The 23,317-nt window shown below is 44.5% G+C and overlaps 2 protein-coding genes across 2 annotated transcripts in view; one reads left to right on the top strand and one right to left on the bottom strand.

Moving 5' to 3' along the window:
• Positions 1-2,186: 2,186 nt before the first annotated feature.
• Positions 2,187-20,693, bottom strand: frmpd2 (FERM and PDZ domain containing 2). The gene is made up of 28 exons (XM_079577951.1): positions 20,307-20,693; positions 17,966-18,087; positions 17,639-17,802; positions 16,593-16,658; positions 16,322-16,501; positions 15,231-15,300; positions 14,805-14,880; positions 14,580-14,715; positions 14,418-14,489; positions 14,118-14,292; positions 12,769-12,904; positions 12,560-12,695; positions 11,292-11,444; positions 11,009-11,194; positions 10,766-10,925; positions 10,446-10,653; positions 9,813-9,913; positions 9,646-9,726; positions 8,918-9,025; positions 8,545-8,661; positions 7,166-7,344; positions 7,008-7,085; positions 5,054-5,141; positions 4,858-4,943; positions 4,423-4,609; positions 3,585-3,799; positions 2,375-2,441; positions 2,187-2,276 (listed from the first exon to the last, which is right to left on the bottom strand). Exons 2-28 carry the CDS (start codon positions 18,084-18,086, stop codon positions 2,239-2,241), a joined length of 3,384 nt encoding a protein of 1,127 aa, XP_079434077.1. The 5' UTR covers position 18,087; positions 20,307-20,693; the 3' UTR covers positions 2,187-2,238.
• A 1,428-nt stretch (positions 20,694-22,121) lies between these two features.
• The window catches only part of mapk8b (mitogen-activated protein kinase 8b), a gene marked incomplete at its 3' end in the record, with an annotated part of 39,762 nt that continues 38,566 nt past the window's right edge, over positions 22,122-23,317 (top strand). The window contains 1 exon segment of the mRNA XM_079576762.1: positions 22,122-22,431.

Below are 23,317 nucleotides of genomic sequence, written 5' to 3'. Positions count from 1 at the left end.
GACCTGAGGTGGCAGTTGTGAGCATGAAATTACCAACTTGCATCTAGTCCCTTTAAAGGGGGGTATTATGCAAAATCGACTTTTTCAAGCTTTACATCATGTTATTATGTCATTCCCTCATTAAAAACATGCCTGAAGTGTTGCCTTGGCACATTCACGTATTTTTGAGTAATATGTAAAAACTCTGATGGCGGCCATTTTAGGGATAGGTTTGCCTGAGTCCTCCTAGGAACGCCCCCACCTCCTGGAGACGCCTCCGAGCTTTCGTCACCAGCCGAGTAACCAACCACTGCTCCCCAGCAGAGCCCCCTCCCCACTGATGCCACAGACAGCGTGTGGAGGGGGCGTGTCGGAAAGGGTCAGAGGTTCTTAAAGAGACAGAGGCCTATTTCAAGACATTCACTACAGCCATTTTGAGAGAGACATTTTATACAAGGCAGTTCTTCTAATTTACTGCATTTACAGACCAACAGAAGGTTTGGTCATCATTGTAGTGAGCTATAGACTGGTGCTATGTGACTGAAAAAAGCATAATACCCCCTCTTTAAGGACTGAATACTGTTGGACGCAGTCACCAATGAAAGGTCATAGGTGACACTTTCAGTCAGACAAGCTTAAGGAGTTATAAGAACAAAAAGCATAATACCCCCTCTTTAACAATATTTTGAAAGCTGAAAACGCATTGATTTTCGGACACACAAAAACAAGGTAAAATCTGACTCATTTACAGATGTACTTATTCAAAAATAGGGCTGGGTGTTAATAAATAATACCAGTATGGTATTGAAATGAAAAAAGTACTAGAAATGTGTGTGTTGTGTTTTTTAAAGTAACAATGCCTGGTGTTTGCCTTGGAAATTGCCTTGGAATGGAACATGGAATAAAGGAACATGATCATTCTGCCTTTAGATATTGATTGAAAATGTTTTGGATAGACACCAAAAAAGGTCAATCATTCACGTACCGGCATAGTAAAAGTATTAAGCAAATGTATTCAAAAACTGAACAAGATATCCAAAATCCCCTCGAGGGAAAAAATAAAATGCCTCCTTTTAATATGAAAACATTAAATGAAAAAAAGAAAAGAAAAAGTAATCTTAAAAAAAATATTGTCCAAATCATCACCTGCAATGTCTTGCCTTAACCCTGTTTGTATCTGAAGTGACTTACAGGTCATCACTCGCAAAAGAACAAGCATTTCATCTGCTGTTTCACACAATTTCCGAGCTCGGGAGAGAGAAATGAAACCTCTCCTGTAAAGTCAGTGGTGTCAGCCGAGGCGTAAGAATCGTTCATCATCATGGCCTCGCGCGGTGACCTGAGCCGGGGGGGCCGCGGAGGTCCTGACCGGGCTGTCCGACTCCGTTACCGCTTCCATGAGTAAAAAAAAGCACGCCGGAGCTCACACACCTCCACTCGCAGCCTCGTGCCGACTCCAGTGGCATAATTAGAAACATTTGGGATCATTTGCCCCCCCCCCCTCACCCTAGAAAAAGAAAAAAATAGAGGCGAGCTGATGGGATCCAGATGCACTACTGCGGAATACAGGCACCGTTATTTACCCCCCCTCCTCCCCATTCACCTCACCCGGGGGAGGCGCGTGTTTGTGTGCGCATTTCCACTCTGTCAGATGCGAGTAAATGACTTCGGCGAGAAGGGGGGGGGTCATCCATATTCAGAAAAAAAAGTCAAAGCAACTGATCCTTGGGGAGAGGCGCAGCATTTAGTGGTTGTGTGTTTTCAGACCGGGAGGAGTTTAGCAAAATAGAAGCGTGTCAGCTGGGGAGGCAAATTTACAGCGCCGCGTTACGAGTGATGCAAAGAGCTCGCACAAATCAAGATGAATCTGCCCTTTTTCTTCAGCACACTGCGGCATCTGTAAGAGGAGAACAAAAAAAAAAGAGTTGGGTTTGTGCTGACTTGTGGCGTGTGGTCTTATTCCGCCCTCTAGTGGAAGAGATGGAAACTCCTTTATTATCAGTGACTTTGCCTTTACCTTTTCATCTTATTATCATCTGACAGATCCTCAGAGCCCCCTGGAGCTCTTGTTCTTCGACATCCTTCTTCTGCAACACCTACGAATGATCCACAAATGTCAAATGCTGTTATTTGAATGAATCTGTGTTGATACTCACATCTGTGTTGATACATCTGGAACGTCCCGTTGGCCGTCAGAGGAACGGTGCCCCGCGCTTCCTCGGTTCATTTGAATGCTCATTGCCGACTCGGCGACGTCGCTCAGGTGCCGGTGAACTGGTCGATAGAAGGGAGGACCCCTGTGCGGACCAGAGAGTCGAGAGCTGAACAGTGATGAGATATGAACGGTAAAAGGTGAAGGCGTCCGTGGAGGTGTGTGTTCTTGTGCTGCACATACCGGGGCCGGGTCGACACAGCGTCAGACGGACTTCAGAGGGAGAGCTTTTGAAGAGCTTCAGCACCTTCTATTAACAAACAATAATAATAGTTACAACATGGAATGGATTACGCATTGGGATTGTAGTAGGCCTGCTCCGTAGCATGTATTCAGGCACTAGAGTGACTTTTTAAGAGTTTGTAAGTTTTAAGAGTAATTCCGTCTTATGATTAGTAATATTATCAAGAAGTAACAGTACTCAGTAAAGTTACTCAATACCAGGGGTCGGCAAGTTTGCTCAGTGGAGGGCCGGTTTTCTTCATCGTCAAAAGACCAAGTGCCAGACCCGAGTAAAGCATCACTTTCTACATATGCCAGTGTTGTACATCACACACTGGAAAAATGTCCATCGTAAATTAGATAAATTACTTAATTTTTTTTTTTTTTAATGTTACATTTTAGTCGATTTGAACTAATCTAAGCTCAGATAAAAACACCAATGCCAATGGAACAAATAGAAATCCCACTGGAAATCAAACAAATTAACTTTCAATGTAAAATATATTTATTTTCACCTGAAATTATGCAAAATAATCTGAATTAAGAAAAAACTTGTACTTGTTCCATTGGCAAGAAAAGGTTTTATCTGCTTTAAGGTCAGACCAAATCCACTCAATCTTTAGATTTAATCTCTTAGAAATTGACAGTATTTTTAACATTTCTAGAGTACTTTGAGCTCTGATTTGGGTCATAATGTTTCTCAAAATCATCTCGAGGGCCAGAGTTTGATGATGGAGGGACAGTTTTGGCCCCCGGGCCTGACGTTGCCTACCCCTGCTCTATACTATACCGTCTGTATGATTCTAAACTGGTGGGTCATGGCCCAAAAGTGGGTCCTGGAATTATTTTTGTTAGGTCACGAGGCTTTCCCAGGGAGAATTTCTTTCTCAATGTATCAACTGATAAAGTATATGCCTCATAAATCCTTTCAATGAGTGATCAATGAGTTGTTTAAATCACAATAGCAACTTTCTGAACTGATTCATTGCCTAAATAAACATTAATATGTAGGAAAATACAATTAGCATTTTAGTAACCAAAACTATATTCTTTTTTGAGTCGCAGCTTGTCATCCTACTAATGTTGCTGCTCTTCAATGATGATGAAATAAAAGTAATATGAACATGAAAAACATGTGCTAATATGAAGAGGCGTGAGAGTATGTGCGTACTGGGTAGGACAGCTCCTTAAGTGGCTGCCCGTTGATGGCCAGCAGCACGTCTCCCTCCTGGATGAGCCCGCTCTGCTGGGCCGGCTGTCCCGGGAACAGCTCTTTGATCCGGACCAGGCTGCTGAAGTCCTTCAGGGGCGGGTCCAGCTCGCACATGAGGAAACTGAAGCCCAGACCACTGGGGGTCTTAGTCAGAGTCACCTCCTGGGTGTTTTCTGATCTCGTGCAGGAGAAGATGGCGGAGACAGAAGAGAAGGACAAAGATATATTTACAAAGGAGGTTAGACCACACTTTTACAGGAATAATAACAACTATGAACTTTCACAACTTTGAATTCTCACATACAACACTACACACTCATAACAAGCACATAAACAACAGTCAGACCGAAGTGTGTTAAAATAACATTGATAAAAATGGTTAGATGTTTTCAATGACTTAATAATTTCACCTTCAAAATAAATAAGACTTTACTTGCATTTCCTCTTCAGTCTTCTGTAAACATTAGGAAAGACAGTCATTGTGTGATTACTTATATAATAATATGACTAAATAAAGGCCTATTACCACAAGCACAACAGAAAAAGTCCTTCTTATACACTGCATGGGTCACATCGCCTGGTAATGAATGCAAGCAATCTAAATGTGACGAGAGCTCTAACACAGCACACGTTAAGTCGAGACTCGGTCGGTCATGAGCGGAGGGCGAGTCTGCGGCGCTCAGATAGAAGCGCGGCTGACGGATAAAAGCCGGGCAGGAGGGATAAGAAGGAGAAGGTCAGGGTCAGCAGATCAGGGCCCGGAGGAAGTGTGCGAGAGTTCAGCCGCGCTCCATACCTTCGCTCACAAAGCTGTACTCGCGCGCCAGCTCTGGGGAGCTCTTGGAGGAGGAGCGGGCCGGGGGGCGGCGGCTGTTCTTGGGCTGGGTGGAGGGACTGTTGCTGGAGCCGCTGCTGCTGCTCTCCACGCTCAGAGACACACGGGGCAGGTTCAAAGACTGGCGCTCCACGGACATCACCACCACCTGCATGGAATAATGAGCCGAGACGTTAGAGCAGAGGGGGAGCAAAACATCGGAAACATTAACCAGAGATTCATTTTTGTTTTGTTTGTGTGAGCTTAATGTTGCTCTTACACTTCTTTATACAAAACACTGTATATACTGTATATACTGTACCTTTAAGACCATAGGCATTGCTAGGAATAAACTGGAGAGTAATCGATGCTACGCAGAATCGCTAATGGTATTGATACTGAATAATGAAGGCTCACCTCCCCAGTTTTACTCAGACACTCCACAGCCTTTTGATAGGTGAAGCCCTGGAAGCGAACGCCATCCACCTCCACCACTCTGTCACCTGGGAAACACCATTGTACATGTTCACCTTTGGTTTAGCAATGATAATGGTGCGGTTGTGGCTGATATCGAAATAAAACAGGAAAAAGTTCAGGCGCTCGGGTCCATTACCGATGTGCAGGCGGCCATCTCTCTCAGCAGCTCCTCCCGGAACAAGGCTCTTGATGTAAATCCACCCGTTTGGCACATTGACTCCACTCTGAGCACAACACAAAAACAGAAAAGGGTACAATGATGTCAAAGGCAGTTTATACGATCAAACATAAACCCGCACAGCACTTAAGCCAGAACACTTTGCTACAGCTCCTATGGCTTCTCCCTCAAAAACGACTCCACTGTTGCTCGTAGACAGTACAGAGGAGTTGTTCGGCTTCTGGTGCATGATTAAACCAGTTTCCTTCCACTACCAGGGAAAATATCATGTACATGGGCCTTTAACTGCAGAAATAATGCAGTTTTGCTTCAGTTAAGACTACGCAATAGGTAGTCTTAACAATTAGCCAAAGACAAAGGGCCCGACCTTCTGCCTTGCGTGCCTACAACGGTGCCCCAGTGCTTTCAGTGGTAGCCTGAGGGCGTAGCTTAAAGAAAAAAGGGGTCGGCTGAGGCGTGTGCTACAAGCAACGCTGACTACGTTGTGCGCTTCCTCTTCGTTCTTAACATGACGCATGTAATTTAGCTTTTGTAGGACAAACTGCAAACTAGCTACTTATCCCACTGTGAGTTAAACACTGTCCATGTTCGGAGAGAGAGAGAGATTATATCAAACCGCTCTAGCGCTAGTACAGTATTAAAGGAATAGGCCACCGTTTTTACATACTGAGATATGTTCTTACCTTAGCTTTGACGAGTTCTTTAGGACCTGTCTGATCTTCACCCGCGCCTTCAGTCACGTAAACACAGCGCAGACGGCGTTAGCATTTAGCCTCTCCCTCTCTCCACTATAGCTCCAAAACAGGTCAAGATAGAAGCTACCGAGCTCTTCCACGTTTTCCCTACTTAAATATGGTTACGTGAAGTGTTCCACTACAAAGTATAATTACACAAAATTAAACAATGTGGATTTTCTAAGCGGATAAAAGGGGGAACTATATTGTAAGGCGTAATAATACCAGGAGTAATTTGGCATCCGCACAGTAAAGTGAAGATTACTGCGCAGTAAAGTGAAGATTACTGCGCAGATTTCGAACTACTCCTGGTATTATTACGCCTTACAATATAGTTCCCCCTTTTATCCGCTTAGAAAATCCACATTGTTTAATTTTGTGTTATACTTTGTAGTGGAACACTTCACGTAACCATATTTAAATAGGGAAAACGCGGAAGAGCTCGGTAGCTTCTATCTTGACCTGTTTTGGAGCTATAGAGGAGAGAGGGAGAGGCTAAATGCTAACGCCGTCTTGCGCTGTGTTTAGGTGACTGAAGGCACGGGTGAAGATCAGACAGGTCCTAAAGAACTCGTCAAAGCTAAGGTAAGAACATATCTTAGTATGTAAAAACGGTGGCCTATTCCTTTAAGGAACGTGATCAAAACACCAGCACGTGCGAACCCGTGCAGAATCCAGTCACTATTTTGATACATATTTTTGATTTTACCGCTGCACTGTTATTGCTATTATCACTAACACTGGCTAACACATCAGGGCTGAGGCAGAAGCTACGATTGTGTGGTTGGGTTTAGTGAGCGTGAAAAAAAACTCCCTCACATACATAACAAACGATGATGCTGGTTTTATGGAAGTTCTCCCAGTATGTATCATGTTGCTTATCGGTTTTGACAGACACTCAAACCTGAGCATCGGAATCAGTAACGAAAACAAAAATGATACATTTCTAACCTCGATGCACATGTCCTGAAAAGCATGTGATTCTCGTATGAGTTTAGCAGTTCATATATCAGCTCTTCTGGACGTGTTTAACAGACGCAGAGTGAAATCTAGAATGCAAGACTTCAATTTCAAGTCTATCTGCAGAAAAGCCCTAGCTTCAACTAATCTTCTTTGGCCTTAATGGTGCCGAGTGGACTCAGGCGGGGGCCATCATTTACAGCGGATGCTCCACTCACGGAAATGCTGATGCCCAGACTTCCTGAAATCTTCCTCAGCTCAACAGCGATCACCTCTCGTCGGGTGCAGTTGCCATCCTGAAAGAGACGTATACGGAAAGTAGGTCAAAATGTCTGTGATGCGATAGTCTCGAAGCAATCCGAGCACAGAGGCCTACCTGCGAGCACGAGAGGCGCGCGTCTCTGGGGACGTGGAGGCGATTGCTTGTCTTTGGTGTCATCATGACGGAGACAATGTCATCGAAGCTTTCATCGCCTGAGCGGCTGTCGGTCAGCAGCGTCGAGGATTCGTAACGCCTCAGGATAGGAGAGCGCAGGCTGATCGGGCTGAGGGCGACTGCTGAGACGCGGGGAAATGTCATTGAAATGCGGCGCTACGTCAGGGCGACATTAGCAACATTACCAAATCACTAATACTCCGAACGGATAGAGCCTCTGTGCATAATGAACAGTGACGTCTGAGCAAGAAAAGCTGGGCTGAACCTGGATTTAACTAAGCAAATAGGTACGAGCCTCCTATAGGATAATTGCCGCATGGGTGATTGTCTTTATGCTGGCAACACGGTATTTAAACCCAACTTATGAAGTGAGTGGCTTCTGAAACAACCATATCGACAGACAAATCCCGTGGTCATGGAAACTATTTTGAGAAGGGTCAAATCATTGGCATGCATCAAGCATAGAAAACAACAAACAAACATTTTGATTCATTTGTTCTTGGATTGAAATAACAGCTTTTTACATTCTTGGTACCATATTTGGTATTTTTGGCACCGCAGAAGGGTCTTTTAAAGAGGGGGTATTATGCTTTTTTCAATCACATAGCACCAGTCTATATCACACTACAATGATGACGAAACCTTCTGTTGGTCTGTAAATGCAGTAAATTAGAATAACTGCCTTGTATAAAATTGCTCTCTCAAAATGGCTGTAGTGAATGTCTTCAAATAGGCCTCTGTCTCTTTAAGAACCTCTGAGCCTTTCCGACACGCCCCCTCCACACGCTGTCTGTGGCATCAGTGGGGAGGGGGTTCTGCTGAGGAGCAGTGGTTGGTTACTCGGCTGGTGACGAAAGCTCGGCTGGTGACGAAAGCTCGGAGGCGTCTCCAGGAGGTGGGGGCGTTCCTAGGAGGACTCAGGCAAACCTATCCCTAAAATGGCCGCCATCAGAGTTTTTACAGATGACTCAAAAATACGTGAATGTGCCAAGGCAACACTTCAGGCATGTTTTTAATGAGGGAATGACATAATAACATGATGTAAAGCTCGAAAAAGTCGATTTTGCATAATACCCCCCCTTTAAAAGTGCCCAGCTCTGGCTAAATGGACAGTCGGGTTAAGCTGCTCAAAAATGCCCGTTTAACACGACACGTCTCCTTTAAAATACAAACCATTAAAAAGGAAGGCTTTGACATCCATTTGCAGGCGGAGCCACTTCCTGTGGCCTTTGAACAGGTGTCCCATTGAACCGGAGCGGCCAAATGACTCCCATTACAAAGCAGTGCTAAAGAGGAGAGGTCTACAAAGCACAAAGCACCTTTGGGCTGCGAGATGATGAGCTGCACCTCCTCGGGGCTGCTCTGCATGACCTCTGCCGCCTCGCTGAACGTCACGCCCTCCAGGCTGGTGTTGTTCAGAGAGATCAGGCGACCACCTACAGGCAAAGGGCACGATTAAACCGGGGGCCTGGCCGACTCACCGGCACGCATGTGGTGTGCGAGCCCGGGAGTCACGCTCGGGAGTAGGTCAGCGTCAGGCCATGCTTTGCCACATCTCCCAACACGTGCTAGTTTTTCAATAAAAGCCAACATTTTTCATCAGCAAAATACATTATAAGTCAATTTGTACAAAGGCATTCTGTGTGTCTTTGTATGCGCAGTAACGAAGGCGTCTTCTTTAGCCTTGCGTACCTGTCTTGATGCGTCCGTCCTTGTCAGCAGGTCCTCCGGGAACAATGGAAGCCACGAAGACTCCCAGGTCGAACCGGCCGACTGAGTCTTCTCCCACAATCACAATACCTGCCAAAAAGGGCATACGTACATCAGCTTTTTGGAAGATTTTAATTAAGACATACACTTTAATGTCCCCCTAACTGCTGCTGGGGGAACCTGTCACAAGCCCATCTATAGATCTTGAGCTTGGTAGGATCAGGAATACCAAGCTTAGCCCATTGTATTTTTTGAGATTGATAAGGAAGGAAACTCAAGGGGAGCTCAGGGCCCTTTCTAGCTTCGCGGAGGCCCAATGCAAGATGGTGTTGCAAACTTTAAAGCCACCGTAACCATTTTTTTTGTTGCTGATACGAAACAATGAAAAAGAAGCAAGTCAAGTTTAAACTTGTAGCTGAGGTCCAAACTCTTTCCTAACTTTTCTATCATCCAGGCTCTTCGCTGAATAAGTTTATGAGAATATTTCCAAACTTCCAGCGAGCAAAACTGAACTTTCTGTCAAGCTAATGCTAACGACGAACTTGCTAGCTCACAAGTGAACAATCTTGGATCTGGAGGAGGACAAAACAAAGTAAAGTCAGCATAATAAACTTGTAATCCTCATTTTACAAGAGGCAGCCATCGAATAAAAGGAGCATCGTGATCAAAACTATTTTTTTTTTTTCAAGTTAAATCTAATACGAACTTACCAAGGCCAAGTTTGGCGTCTTTCTTTAATGTGACACAGATGACCTCTCTCTCTGAAGATGAGCCGAGTTTGGGTGGCGTTTCTGTACGTAAACATAGGGAAAACGAGTTAGAAGCTAATCACGTAGCGTTAGCATACCTCTGAAGTTAGCGGTCCGGTTGCGCGTACCTCTCGCAGCAGGGGAACCCGAGGGTGCTTCGGATCCGCTCCTCTGAGAACAGGACGGGGAGCGCATCCCGGTGCTGCTGCGCAGACTACTGGAGCACGTACTGCACAAGACAAGTCAGTCTGATTTCTACAGACGAGTGACCAATTACAAAGAGGAGGCAGAGCTTAAGCGCAAAAAAAAGGTCAGTAACATGATGAGATGTTTTGGCAGGTCATAATGTTGCTATTAAGAGGCAACTAACGCCATCTGCTGCCTCTGAAAGCTTCAGACCTCATTGTGATTGGTTAAAGCCCCCTGTCACTCACTTGGAGCACGATGAGACTGACCAATAGGAGAAGTAGGTGGGTTAATGTGTCTTATTTGAGCATAGAACTGCATTAAACAGAACCAAACAATGAATGCATGACAGTCTCTCAACAGAAACAGCACATTCGATCGCGATTCAATTTTTATCATCTTGTCCTGCCTTGTTGTTGGGCTTCAGGACAACTTGTAACATGATCAAACATTCTTTTGGTGGTACTTTGACTACAACTTTAATTATATCAGAGTAAAACTTCGAAACGTCTGGCAAGTAATGTTTTGTTTAAATGAAAAGCCCAACAAAGTGAGCGGGGCTGTCGTGGCGTTACCTTTGCTCGTTGGTGCTGGGCCTCTTCATCTTGATGCGAGCCTCGATCCTGGCGGTGACGTCCTCACACAGTTTGGACATGGGCTCCTCCTGAGGCGTGGTCAGTCCACTGTCGTCCACCGTGGACAGCGGCGTCTCGGAGCAGGAGTACGACTTCATCCGGCTGCTCGGGGGCCGACACATCGAGCCGTACTGCACCATGCTCTCATCTACGCACAGGGACACATCCAAATCATGGCTAGTTATCGTGTTGTGGATATTACCTGCGTTCATCTAGTCACACAGACAGAAGATGATCACGAAGAATCCACTCATGCTGACCTGAGAGCAGATTGTGGCTGAGTTTGCGGGAGCTCATCTCGTTGTTGAACTTGTGCTGGGCTGAACACAGGTTACACAGGTATTTGGCAATCTTCGACCTCTCCGTGATGAAGGTGTACTTCTTCTTGCTCCCGCGGCTTTCTATCACAAACTTGCACCGCTGTGGAAACAACGGCAGTTTACTTCACACACAAAAAAGCACCACTGTGGCTGTTTGGGTTGCGGTCTCGGGTCTGGACTCACGGTGGAGGAGATAGTCGCCGTCTCCCTCCAGTAGAAGCTCTGACTGGTGGAGCGGCAGCCATCTTTGACCTCATAGACCATGACTCCTTTGGCACAGACTCCGAGAAGGATCTCTCCCTCTAAAGGCTTCTTCTCTCGCGTGACGCGGTGTAAAAAGACGCCGTATTCAGGCAACTGCAGGCACACCTGGGGATTTACAAGGAAACAGCTGTGAGTAATAGAAAATAAATAATCAACTAAATAAAAATAATCAGCAAATTAAATTATACTAAGACAATATAACCTTGAGGAACTCAGACTCCGACTCGTCCGTGAGCATCTGTGCGTTGGTGGTGTGAAGCCGCAGCAGCTCCTCCTGAATGTAGGGCAAGGCACGTTTCTCCATCACACTCTTGCACATGTACTGGTCCGGCCGGTAGTAGTTTCTGCCATACATCTGACAATGTCAAAGATAGATAAATATCAGTTTTGTATATGAAATAGAAAAAACATTCCAACCCCCTATAGGACGGCAACAGAGTTATCTGCAATCTGAAAACAATATAGGAAATACGTTTGACCATATTCCAGAAGCTTTAGTCCGGACCCCAAAGCCTTTTCATCCTCTCAATATACTTAATTTCTAAGGTTGAATTAAAAATTCCATCCATCCATCCATCCATCCATCCATCCATCCATCCATCCATCCATCCATTTTCTTCCACTTTTCCATTGCCTGGTTGTGGGGGCAGCAGCTGTTGGAGTTGCCCAAATCACATTGCACCAGCCCCTATGGCTCCTCCTGCAGGTGGTGGGTCCACAGAAGGACGGCCTCATGGTTCTAACCGGGCCTGTTGGTCTCTCATGAGGGGCTTCTGAACCGCTCTTTGTCTGACCCTTCACCAAGGACCCATTTGCCATGGGAGACCCTCCCAGGAACCCCCGACAACATAGTTCCTAGGATCATTCGGGTGCTCAAACGCCTCCACCACGTTAAGGTGGCGGTTCTAGTAGGGGTGAATTAAAAATTCTCTAAACAATTTGAATAACATCGAATGAATATGGCAACATTTTTGATTCGTTAATCAGTTCTGCTTTGCAAACAGACAAGCTGTGTTCATGTTTCAACATTTTCAAGAGCAATGAATGCACATGTCCGGACCCGGGATGTATGTCGAAAGTTACGAAAGAAAGGTTTGCGGACCTCGAGCTGATTTAATTGGGGACCCCTGCCCTATATAGTGTTATTTTTTTGCACTGAAGACTTGAGGGCAACACAATTTCGATATTGTATGTATGTGCTTGATATGTGATAGAATTGGCCACAAAACAAACAGAACTGATCAAGCTAACTAACAAACAAACTGGAACTAACAGCGAGCCATGGATCAGTCTCAGATACCGCAAACTTTTTCATCTGTTGTCTGTTCTTCCTCGGCTCCCCTACTTTGACCTATTCCCCTCTATTTGAATGCAATATTCACTGGCAGAGAAGGCGAAGTATTTGTGCTGTAAATGAACAAACACGCAGACATCAGACCGACCTCATTGTGTTGACAAAGCTCTCCTCACCTCAGTGCTGTCCCCGTACTCAGCCTGCAGAGCCAGGGCCCCCAGGTACAGGGCCGTCTCCTCGTGGCAGGCCAGTCTGTCGTCCAGCAGGTCCCTCCGCAGCTGCAGGTAGAACTGGTGACGCGTCTGCCTGTGCCTGATGCCCACACGGAAAGTTCAATGAATGTGGAGAAGGATTGAATCAGATGTACAATATAAGCTGTACTTACAACAGTAGAGACATGTCGTTGACGAAGAATTTAACTCTAAAGAAAAGGACAAACGTGGCAGTAGGCACTTTCTTCCAGGTGTCTGGGGCAACTTTGGAGATCTTCGTGTCATTGTCCACGAAGAAAAACTCATTATCTGGAAAATTTGGATAATAAATAAATAAATAAAATAGCAGCCCGCGCAAATTGATCACAAGATAAGATTATTCTAATAGGCTCTGTGCACGGAATGTAAAGCAACACGATGCTAACTTCCTAAGGTAATGAGTTAGCCGTCTCTTTTTGAAATAAATACATATTTAAAAAGTAAGTGGCAGAAAACATGGAGCTGTTGGATACTTAATTACAACATACAACAATACGAACTTCAATCCTAATGTAAAACAACTCTATGTTTATAACCGTAGATGTTTTAGCAGGCTACAGGCTAACGTTCATTTAACGCTAACAAATGCTAATGGACCACCATCTCAGCTACATTTTATGAAACACACTCGGCTTGACGTTTATTTAAGTTTTCTTATGTTTTGTTTTAATCTTAATGAATGTTAAAATGTAGTCTTTACCCTACACTCGCACACAGGAAGTTAGCCAAAAAACATTTGTGCACAGGACCTACTGCCTCAGCTAAAGGCAGATTGTTAAGTAGCAGAAAACTTGCAGCTATTGTATAATTATAATATAATACGGACATCAATCATAATGCAAAACAATTCTATGTTTATGACCGTAAATCTTTTAGCATTGGAGCTACAGGCTAACGTTCATTTAACGCTAACAAATGCTAATGGACCACCATCTCAGCTACATTTTTTGAAACACACTCGGCTTGACGTTTATTTAAGTTTTCTTTGTTTTAATCTTAATTAATGTTAAAATGTAGTCTTTAACCTACACTCGCACACAGGAAGTTAGCCAAAAAAACATTTGTGCACAGGACCTACTGCCTCAGCTAAAGGCAGATTGTTAAACACTGCAAATAATAATTTACATTCATATCAATGGCTCCTGTTAAAGTTTGAAGAGGACGGACTTTCAGCAGAGTATTTTCAGACTGGGTCAAGTGCGCCTCATTTTAACTGGTCAAAAACGAAGCCCTACAACAATAAGGCAAATAAATACTGAGCTGAGTTTTGTGTGTTGCAAAAATGTAGCATCCTACTTTGAACTTTTTTAACGCAAAAAGTGAATGCCGACAAGAAGGATTTTAAAAACTCTAACTACAATCTTCTGGGATTTGCTCCTGCTCCCCTTTTTTTCCAATATTGAAAAAGAGGAGCATTATTTGTGACTTGGGAGAGGACCCCCGGGTTGGGAACCACCGAAGAAGGTTCAGACCGTTTTCTCACCGTCGATATAAGCAAGGCCGAAGTAGAAGTGCTCCACCAGGTTGGCGTGGGCCACGATCATGTCAAAGACGTCTCCTCCTCTGGACTTGACCTCACACTTGACCTGGATGCTCTGACCGCTGGGCATCACCACGCTCAGCTCTCTCTGAGTGGTTGGAGACTTGCCCTTCTTAGACTGCAGAGAGAAAAACAGAAGCTTTGCAGCGGATCGAAAATCAAGCTGAGCCGTCGCAATAATATCCTATCCCTATTATTAGTACTCCCTCTCCTCGCATTCTTTTTCATAGATTTATAACTCACCACAATGGATCCAGGCAGCTCTAGCACAACCGGTGGCTCGTCCAAAACCCGCACAAACTCGGGGCCTATATCCTGAAAGATAAAAACGGCGCTTCATTTTCGCTTTTCTCTGGTTTCATTTTTGCTTTCACCGAATAGTTATTACATTTCTCTCGGTCTGACCTTGAGTTTTTTGTCACTGAGGCTCATGGAGGAGTTGAACTGAGAGATGGATCGCGAGTTGGCATGGCGACCCCCGTCCAGGTACGGACTGCGGGGCATCTGCCAGCTGCAGTAAGGGTCCCGCTGACGGACGTTCCTGCGCCCACAAAAGCCCCGTTCAGAGATTTATAGAAATATATCTGAAGCCGAGCTGATGATTTGCTTAAAAGTGAAGCCTGCACTTACCCCGTTGGCTCAGATGAGGAGAAGGGTGTGCTGGTCTTTTGCCTCTGGGCCCAGGTAGAGTTGGTAAAAGAACCTCCTAAAGACAATGATTTGCAATTAGTGGCCAGACTCTATTCTATTATTAAAGCTTAAACCAATTTTTTTCCAGCTGTAGAACTAAAGCTTTCTGTCCTTTAGCACATTGACCTTGGGATGTTAAAAGTGAGCTTTGGACCACAATTTGAATTCTAAAATGAAGTAGCCTGTCAACAGAGTGGACACATACAAATATATCTGACCATTACGTCTTAGTTTGACAAAAAGGACATCAGTTCCCAGTGGAAAGATACCAGACAAACTTTCTCAGCGTCGGATACAACAACATATCCGTACAGCTGTAGTCCAGACTACATTTTTTCCATGAATTAGCACTGAATCAGCACTCACTGTGTAATCTGTCTCTGACCATCTGGCTGCGGTCAGTCAGCTGGGATCCACTCTCAGGCACGTTATCAACCTGAAATGAACAGTCCAACTTATTTACTCCTGCAAAATACCTAAAAAACAATACATCAAGGCGCACCAGGGTAAAATCTAGGCATACCACTGGAAATGCCACAAAAGCATGGCTTATCTTTTTATTTCACATAAGTTGCAAACAAACAAGACAATCTATGTGTTTTTTCCTCGCATGTCCCACCCACTTCCCACAAAACACACCAACATAAATAAAGCCAAATAATAATAACAAGAAAATTAATTCAAAAGAAATAAATAATAATTTAAAAAAATGCATTGTTACACTTAGCACTATGAATAGCAGTAATAATCATAGGGATGTCATAGTCGTTTTTTTGTTTGTTTTTTGTTTTGTTTTTCCTTTCTTTACACCATTATTACTATCATTATATTATTATTATGTTAATAATATTAGTATTTACTGTTTTATTCTTTTTCGCTCCAGTTTCCAAAAAAACAGGGGCCAATGCTGATACTTTAAGAATACAGTACATTCAATATTTAGGCTGTTTGCAGTTCATCCTCAGTAAACCAACCAACCAACCACTTCACTCATTTATCTGTCTATTTAATACTCAGTAAGTTGGATTGAAAGTTGCTACACTTGAATAATACAAATAACTTTTTCAACTTCTTCAGTGTGTCTTGGCCATACACTGTAGAATAACGATGGACTAAGTGAGGGTTGAGCTTCTGTGAACAAGCTGAAACTGAAGTTTGTTCATGCTAGCAAGTTGGCTAAGTTTTTGGAGCCAGGAATTTAGAGGACAAAAACACAAATAACGAAAGGAAAAAAATAGGAAGATATTGAGCGTGTTAAGACAAACATGTGGAGGTCAGAATGACGACCTGGTGTCCAATATTGACTTGTGCAAAAAAAGTTGTAATGGCACGTCTATTACAGCAAGGACAAACCGGAGCCTGCCCACATTTCCTATTGGGCTTCAGCAGCTAATAGCGATGCTACGTCCAAGGTTTTCACAGTTTATGGTCTTGGCTCGTACTGAACAGTGACTCACCGCGCTCCGGCAGACGTCCTCCACCAGCTGCCTGACGCAGCGCTCGGCGGGAGGCAACATGGCCGCCTTGTGATGCAGCTCGCAGGTCTCCAGCACCGAGAGCAGCTCGGGCCTCCGCACACTCACCTCCTCGCACATGCTGAGGAGAAGGCCCTCCAGCTCTGCGCTCAACTGCACCGGCTGAAGCGGACGAGGGCACACATGTGAGGAGCGACGCGGGACAGGACAGGCTTTTTCCTGTCAGTATTTTTACATCGTAGGAATTGTGTACCTGGTTTTGAGGTAGCTGGTAGTCAACGCACCAATAAAGGGTCATCCCCACTGAGTACACAACCATCTGACAAAAAAACAAAACACACATTCAACTGAAGTTTGTTCATGCTAGCAAGTTGGCTAAGTTTTTGGAGCCAGGAATTTAGAGGACAAAAACACAAATAACGAAAGGAAAAAAATAAGGGGGGCAGCGACAGTCTCAGCTAGTACACCAATGATTCTCTTTTTAAAAATTCAGATCAGCTAAAAACAGATCTGTCAGTGTTTTAGGCTAATGCATTGGGTCAATTTGGATCATTTTTTCGTCAAATTGTTTGAGTTACTGATCAACTCAAACAAAGTATGAGAAGGGAAAATAAATCTATAGCAATGATTTTAAGACATCTACTTTAGCCCAAAGAACATAAAACAACATCTTGTATATATAATTAATTCAAAATCAATATTTTTAAAGCCACACCGCGTAGAATTTTACCCAAAATGTTTTATTGAAATACAAGCTTTCATTTTATGACAGATATTTTCAGCATTGAAAAATACCTCAAACAAATATGTAGTTTCGCTGTGAGTGGCTCAGCTCTCCTAAGACATGAGATAACTTTACCGGGAGTGGGTACGTCTCCAGCTCGTCTCCATGGAGATGTGACCAAAATCAGTAGAATTTGAGATTTTAACAGGTTAGGTTCCCATCCAAATCCATTCTTTGATTACCCATTGCAGGAATAGCATTGTCTGTGTCGAGCTGGTCATTAGGAGCATTATTGTACTGATGGCAACAGTATAGTCCAAAATGTTACGCAGTGTGCCTTTAATTACAAAACCTCAACACTACGTCAATACTACTGTATCAGCCATAAATACATAGAATGCATATCCTTTAGGGAAATTCTGATATCACTAGACATTTCAAATGCATAAAGGATAACCCAGGATAATTCTTAAACTGCTCATTTCTGTTGCATGTATTTAGTTCAATGTGACATAAGGTAATTCCTGTAGTAACCCAGGCTAATGCAGGACCTTCCCCCTCACCAACACACAGACCTTCTCGGTGGCGGAGCGGCTCGAGGCGCCGTGGCCCTGCGGGACCTCGGGGGCCGTGAAGGAGGCTGCGTCCTCGTAGCGAACGCAGCTCTTAAAGGCCACGCTCCCATTGGCCGAGAGCAGCACTGAGCCGGGACTTAGCACGCTGCACAAGCCTCCTGAACCTGGAGGCCGGAGTGCAACAGAAACAAAGGATTTACCGGTCATTAGGAAGTGTTTAAGCAAAATCAGCTGAGCGACCTAAGAGGGATGACTTCCTTGGGGTGGGCTTTTTTTCACCAGTCAATCTGCCATGACCTAATGATGAGGGAGCTGAGCTGAGCGTACCCTTTTTGGAGATGTCCAGTAAGGCCTCTACAGTGGCCAGGAGGAGACACCAGACCTCATCCTCCTCGAGTGGTGAATCCCGGGCCTCCAGCACCTCCCCCAGGGTCACAAACGTACCCATCCTAGCAAACAAGTAGAATATTGTTTGAAACATGTGCAGCACTTTGGGCAGCGTCAACTGTATTTTAAATGTGATATAGAAATAAACTTTGACCTTGACCTATAACGTATATATTCAAACAGCACTGTTCAGGAAGCAAGATACTTAAATGTAATTCAGTTGATTGAATACTTAAAAAAAAAAAGGTCCTCTCGATCCTCCAATAACATAAGGGCAACCGGTCAAGAGGAGTGGGTGACCTGACCAGGACCCATCTTCGATCTTGAGCTAGGTTTTGTCAGGGGTACCTACTTGGAGTATTAGCCTGTTGCGCATTTTGCAGATTTCATTAGAAATTGGTTGCTAGCTTAATCACAAAATTGCTCATTCCGGCTAGCTTCCTGTACTTGTAACTGTTTCCTGTCCTTGTTTTATTCCTTTATTCCTAGCGGTGTCTTGTCGCAAAAATATGCATCTAAACATTACGTGGCAGAAAACGTGCAACTTATATCTAGTTAAAAACCTTAAATAAGTCACTGTGGAGACTTCTGTAAAAGTCTTGAAGCTAAAGGCTAACGTTAGCTTGAGGCATAGCAAAACTATTCAAAACAATTTATATTAGTTTATGTCCAAAAATGGGAACAGACAGGAAATAGTTATGGAAACACTGGCCGTTCGCCGCAACATTCTGTGCCCAGAGTCCTTTAAAGGGGGGGGTGTTATGCAAAATCGACTTTTTCAAGCTTTACATCATGTTATTATGTCATTCCCTCATTAAAAAACATGCCTGAAGTGTTGCCTTGGCACATTCACGTATTTTTGAGTAATCTGTAAAAACTCTGATGGCGGCCATTTTAGGGATAGGTTTGCCTGAGTCCTCCTCGGAACGCCCCCACCTCCTGGAGACGCCTCCGACCTTTCGTCACCAGCCGAGTAACCAACCACTGCTCCTCAGCAGAGCCCCCTCCCCACTGATGCCACAGACAGCGTGTGGAGGGGGCGTGTCGGAAAGGGTCAGAGGTTCTTAAAGAGACAGAGGCCTATTTCAAGACATTCACTACAGCCATTTTGAGAGAGCAATTTTATACAAGGCAGTTCTTCTAATTTACTGCATTTACAGACCAACAGAAGGTTTTGTCATCATTGTAGTGTGATATAGACTGGTGCTATGTGATTGAAAAAAGCATAATACCCCCTCTTTAAGGACTGAATACTGTTGGACGCAGTCACCAATGAAAGGTCATAGGTGACACTTTCAGTCAGACAAGCTTAAGGAGTTATAAGAACAAGGACCTAATTGGACGCTCACGCATGAGGCATGATTTTTCAGCACTCGCTCTGTTTGATTCGCTTGAGGTGTGCTAATGTCACAGAGCAGGAGTCTGTAACCTTGAGAGGCTCCTGTCAATCCACCTCCAGCACACGGCATGCTACTGCAGAGCCGAGTGTTGCAATACCGTGCCATAAATCAACACGAGCATGTCTCATTGTAGCAAACTATGTTCGAGCTGCTTCTGTGTGTCGCAATTGACTCCAGTTCACGCACGCCGCGTTTGTAAGTTTCAAGACGGCTTCATGTCGGAGCAACACGCTGCAGAGTTTACAGTAGCCGGAGGGGAATTTGAAAAAAAAAAAATGTAACGCTTCATATATAGACCAAAGATGAACATTCTGGAGGTGACGGAACAGATCTAGCCTTGCACGTATGGAGTTTCAGAAGAGCATGAGACGTGACATCCTGCCAAGTCACTGTGCTCTCTTAATCAGGTTAAGCGTACCAATCTATTTGATACAACACACCAGGAGCTACAGCAATTAGCATTAGCCTATTCAAGCAGGTTGTATTCCCAAATATTATCCTAATGTATGTTGGGATCAAAAGCTAGCAAGAACTTAAATGAAACGGTTTTAAATCTTCTTTTGCATGTCCTGGTTAGATAGCATATTGCGTAATCTTAAAAACAACGCACTGAATGTACTGGTATGGAGCTAATTTGCGTGCAAGACTTTGCTAGCTTGCGTGCAGAAAACTGGGTTAAGTTTTTGACGGGGAATTTCTGAGTTTCTTTCTATAATCTTCAACTCAAAGGACGTGCGGTGGGGAGGAAGATCAAAAGGCAAGCGGCTCCCAGTATGGTGCCATATAATGAGTGGCCCGTGCGAGATCGCAGTCGAGAGGTGGTCCCCGTGGCGGATATTCTAACCAGAAAGACGACCGTTATCGCTGCCTGTATGGCCTACCTTATATCATCCGGTATCCCAGGAGAACGCTTTTAAGAGCCCTCAGACATCTGCCGTTCGGAACCTAATCCTTCCTCTGGTCGCCGCCATCTCTCCGCTGCTTGTGTCCGGCATGGCAGCAACTCCAAGGGGCCAACGATACCCTCGCTCATGAGCGCACAATCATCACCTGTTAGCTCTATAGCATAATTTCCCTCTCCAGTAATGACGTCTCGCCCTCCTCTCTTTTCCGTCATTTTTGACTATTTTTAGCGCGGCGACCATAAGAACATAATTGGATTTGCGGGCCCAAGCTAGCGGCAGATGGGAGCAAAGCAAAGGAGCAAAGGCATTGTAGGCGGCATTGTGCTAATCTGGTGTTTCAGACGGCAAGTCACTCATTAATTGTCCCACTTTCGACTACACCCAACTGTGGATTAGGACATGATAGGGGGGCATGGAGTAGTTTGGAGTGGGCCCATCCAGTAGAAAGTACCATTTTTTTTTTTTTTGGACAGCATAACATTGTAAAGAGCCAATTGGTTTCATAGGGAGGTAGAGGGCAGCCTACAATTATATACTATTATACAATATATATATATACTATAAAGGCACCTGCCCTCGATCTGAAGTGATGACATCAATTATTAAGTTCTAGATAGAAGACTTAGGGACCCTTTAATTTAATTTATCTTAATTTATATCAGCTTTATAACACAAAAAGACATATATTGGGCTTAAGTGGCTTTCTATGTAGACTCACTCAATTCCACAACTTTTACCGTGCAACAATATAGCATTCAGTTAAAAAAAATGATGGCGTCAAATTTGGACACTGGAGACCACCATTTCAGTTGCTTGCAATGTGACGTATAAAAAATAATAGACAGCTCGTTCTTATTCCTCCCTGTTTACATTAATAACTACGTTCGAAAAGGTATCCATGGTGGATTTACAGACTCCTCCTACCCAGCTATGATCGAGCATGGGCTCGATCAAAGGGCAAACTGCCGGGATTTTCACTGTAGACTCGGCTCTCGCGTGACATGAAGTTCCATCGTAGCCCCGATTGCGCCTAACCCAGCGTTATCACAGAAGGAATATCTAGTTGTAGAAAGTTAAAAAAAAAAAAAAAAGGCACCAGGCTTTACAGTTGTTTTAATGTGTCTAAAGTGCAATGCTTCCTAATGGAAAGTTAGCTTGTTCTGCCGCCCCTATATGGAGGTACTGCAGCAATGGAGGGCCATGGCGGCCCCGAGTGTCATGGTCATGAATCTCTGCTACAAGCGGCCATTGGTTGATAGGCTAAGATTGCTGTCACATGACTGGCCGCTGTAATGGTGACTTTTACGCAGTTTAATTTGACCAATAATAATGTGAGAAATGAGTGAGTAGGTTCTATGGAACTTTCCCTTGTTATATGCTCTGTCTAGATTAGAACATAATCATTTTATGGCACCTTTAATTATTAAATTGTCACTTCACTGGTGTGAAACTATGATTTATACATGCCACAGTCATTATACCACAAGACTTCATAATTTTTTTTAAAACATTATTAAAAAAATATGCACTTCAAATATTATTTAGGCTATCATTATTGCCTACATCAATGTATCATTAAGATAACTACTGCTCATGAAGCACAGAATTTAATTTCTAATTTTCAAAAACAAAAAACGAACAAACTACACACCATAGTAAAAGACCACCTACAAACAACAAACATGCGAGCGCGGCTGCAAAATATCCACTTCCGGTTTCTCCGACGCCTCCCGGAAACGCAGGCGCTCTTGAACGCTGGCCGCTCCTCATTGTGCAGCCGAAGGAAACATCGGAAGCTTTCGACCAGACGACGTCGGTATGAAATGGCAGAAAGTGCCTGTGTCACGGAAGCTCTGAGATTCGCTCGCCTCCAGTCTACACATGTATTTTTGCGTGGATCCCGGTGTGCTAGCATAATTGGAAGCTTGGATTAAAGCGCCGATTTTTCCCCCCCTTCCCTGAAAAAATCATCCAGTCGGGTAGTACAGCAGCAGCAGCAGCAGCACACGGAGAACACACACGGGCGGCTGGCTGACTGACTGACTGACTGACTGCTGTGGTGGTGGTGGGACTGTTGGAATTAACCAGGAGGAGGAGAGGGGTGAGCTCCACACACACGCACACACACGCACACACAGCTCTGTATGTTATTTCCTTCGTGTGAGGCATGTTGAGGCTTGTTGTCGCCCTGGTCTCGGGCGTGGGCGCGTGCACCTCTGGGGTCATACATGGGACTAGTAAATAGGCGTGTGTGCATGTATGTTACTTGGGGAGTTTGTTGGAACAGCTCTGGCCTAACGGGTAGAGACAGGCAGACAGAGTGGCTGCGCTGGGAGGCACGCTACTGTAACCTATCCGTGTCCGAGCGCGCACACACACCATAGCATTGCTTTTTTACCCCCCCCCGCCTGTGTGTGTGTGTGTGTGTGTGTGTGTTTGTGCACTGGTGGGCTGTTCACACTACCACACCAGTCGTAAGGACGGGGTAAAGTTGATCCAGAAACACCGCTTCGTCTTGTGTGTAAAATACGCGCTAGTCGGACCTCACACGCCCATGTTTTGACGCGAGTTTAAATGGCAAAGCTAGCTCGTTTAGCATTGTCAGTATCAGCGTGCTGCACTTTAACAGGTGGGATAGCCCTGTTTTTCCCTCGCATAACGTCCCAAATTGGACATTTACACAGATTCAAAGCGATCACACCGATTCATCCAAGCGTACCTTCCTAAAATACGCAAATTACGCGCTGTTTAACTGACGCTTTCCCCCCCCTTCCCTGTGACTGTCAGGATCTAGGAACGACATGCGTTGCAGCACGAGCTATGCATCTTCTGGACACGCTTTTCCCCCATGCACAGCTAACAGTTTGATTGATATTGGCTTCCAGGCTTGCTGCACTGCACGTTGCTGCGAGCGAGTTGTGTTGGAAAAGGATCCGTGCCAAGTTGAAAGGGAGCAGTCAGCCAAAAAGCACCGAGAAGAAATCCGA

The sequence above is a fragment of the Gobius niger genome (assembly GCF_951799975.1).
Source record: "Gobius niger genome assembly, chromosome: 19".
Lineage (NCBI taxonomy): Eukaryota > Metazoa > Chordata > Actinopteri > Gobiiformes > Gobiidae > Gobius > Gobius niger.
The sequence above is the reverse complement of the archived record's forward strand: the minus strand, read 5'-3'. Positions and strand labels throughout refer to the sequence as shown.

Excerpts from the sequence above, each read along its gene's own strand:
- frmpd2 (XM_079577951.1), bottom strand. The coding sequence starts at position 18,086 with ATGGGTACGTTTGTGACCCTGGGGGAGGTGCTGGAGGCCCGGGATTCA. Across the intron at positions 9,914-10,445 it reads CCCAGCACCAACGAGCAAAG|TACGTGCTCCAGTAGTCTGC; the intron begins GTAACGCCACGA and ends TGTCTTGTGCAG. Across the intron at positions 2,277-2,374 it reads GCTGTGTCGACCCGGCCCCG|GGGTCCTCCCTTCTATCGAC; the intron begins GTATGTGCAGCA and ends TGGTCCGCACAG.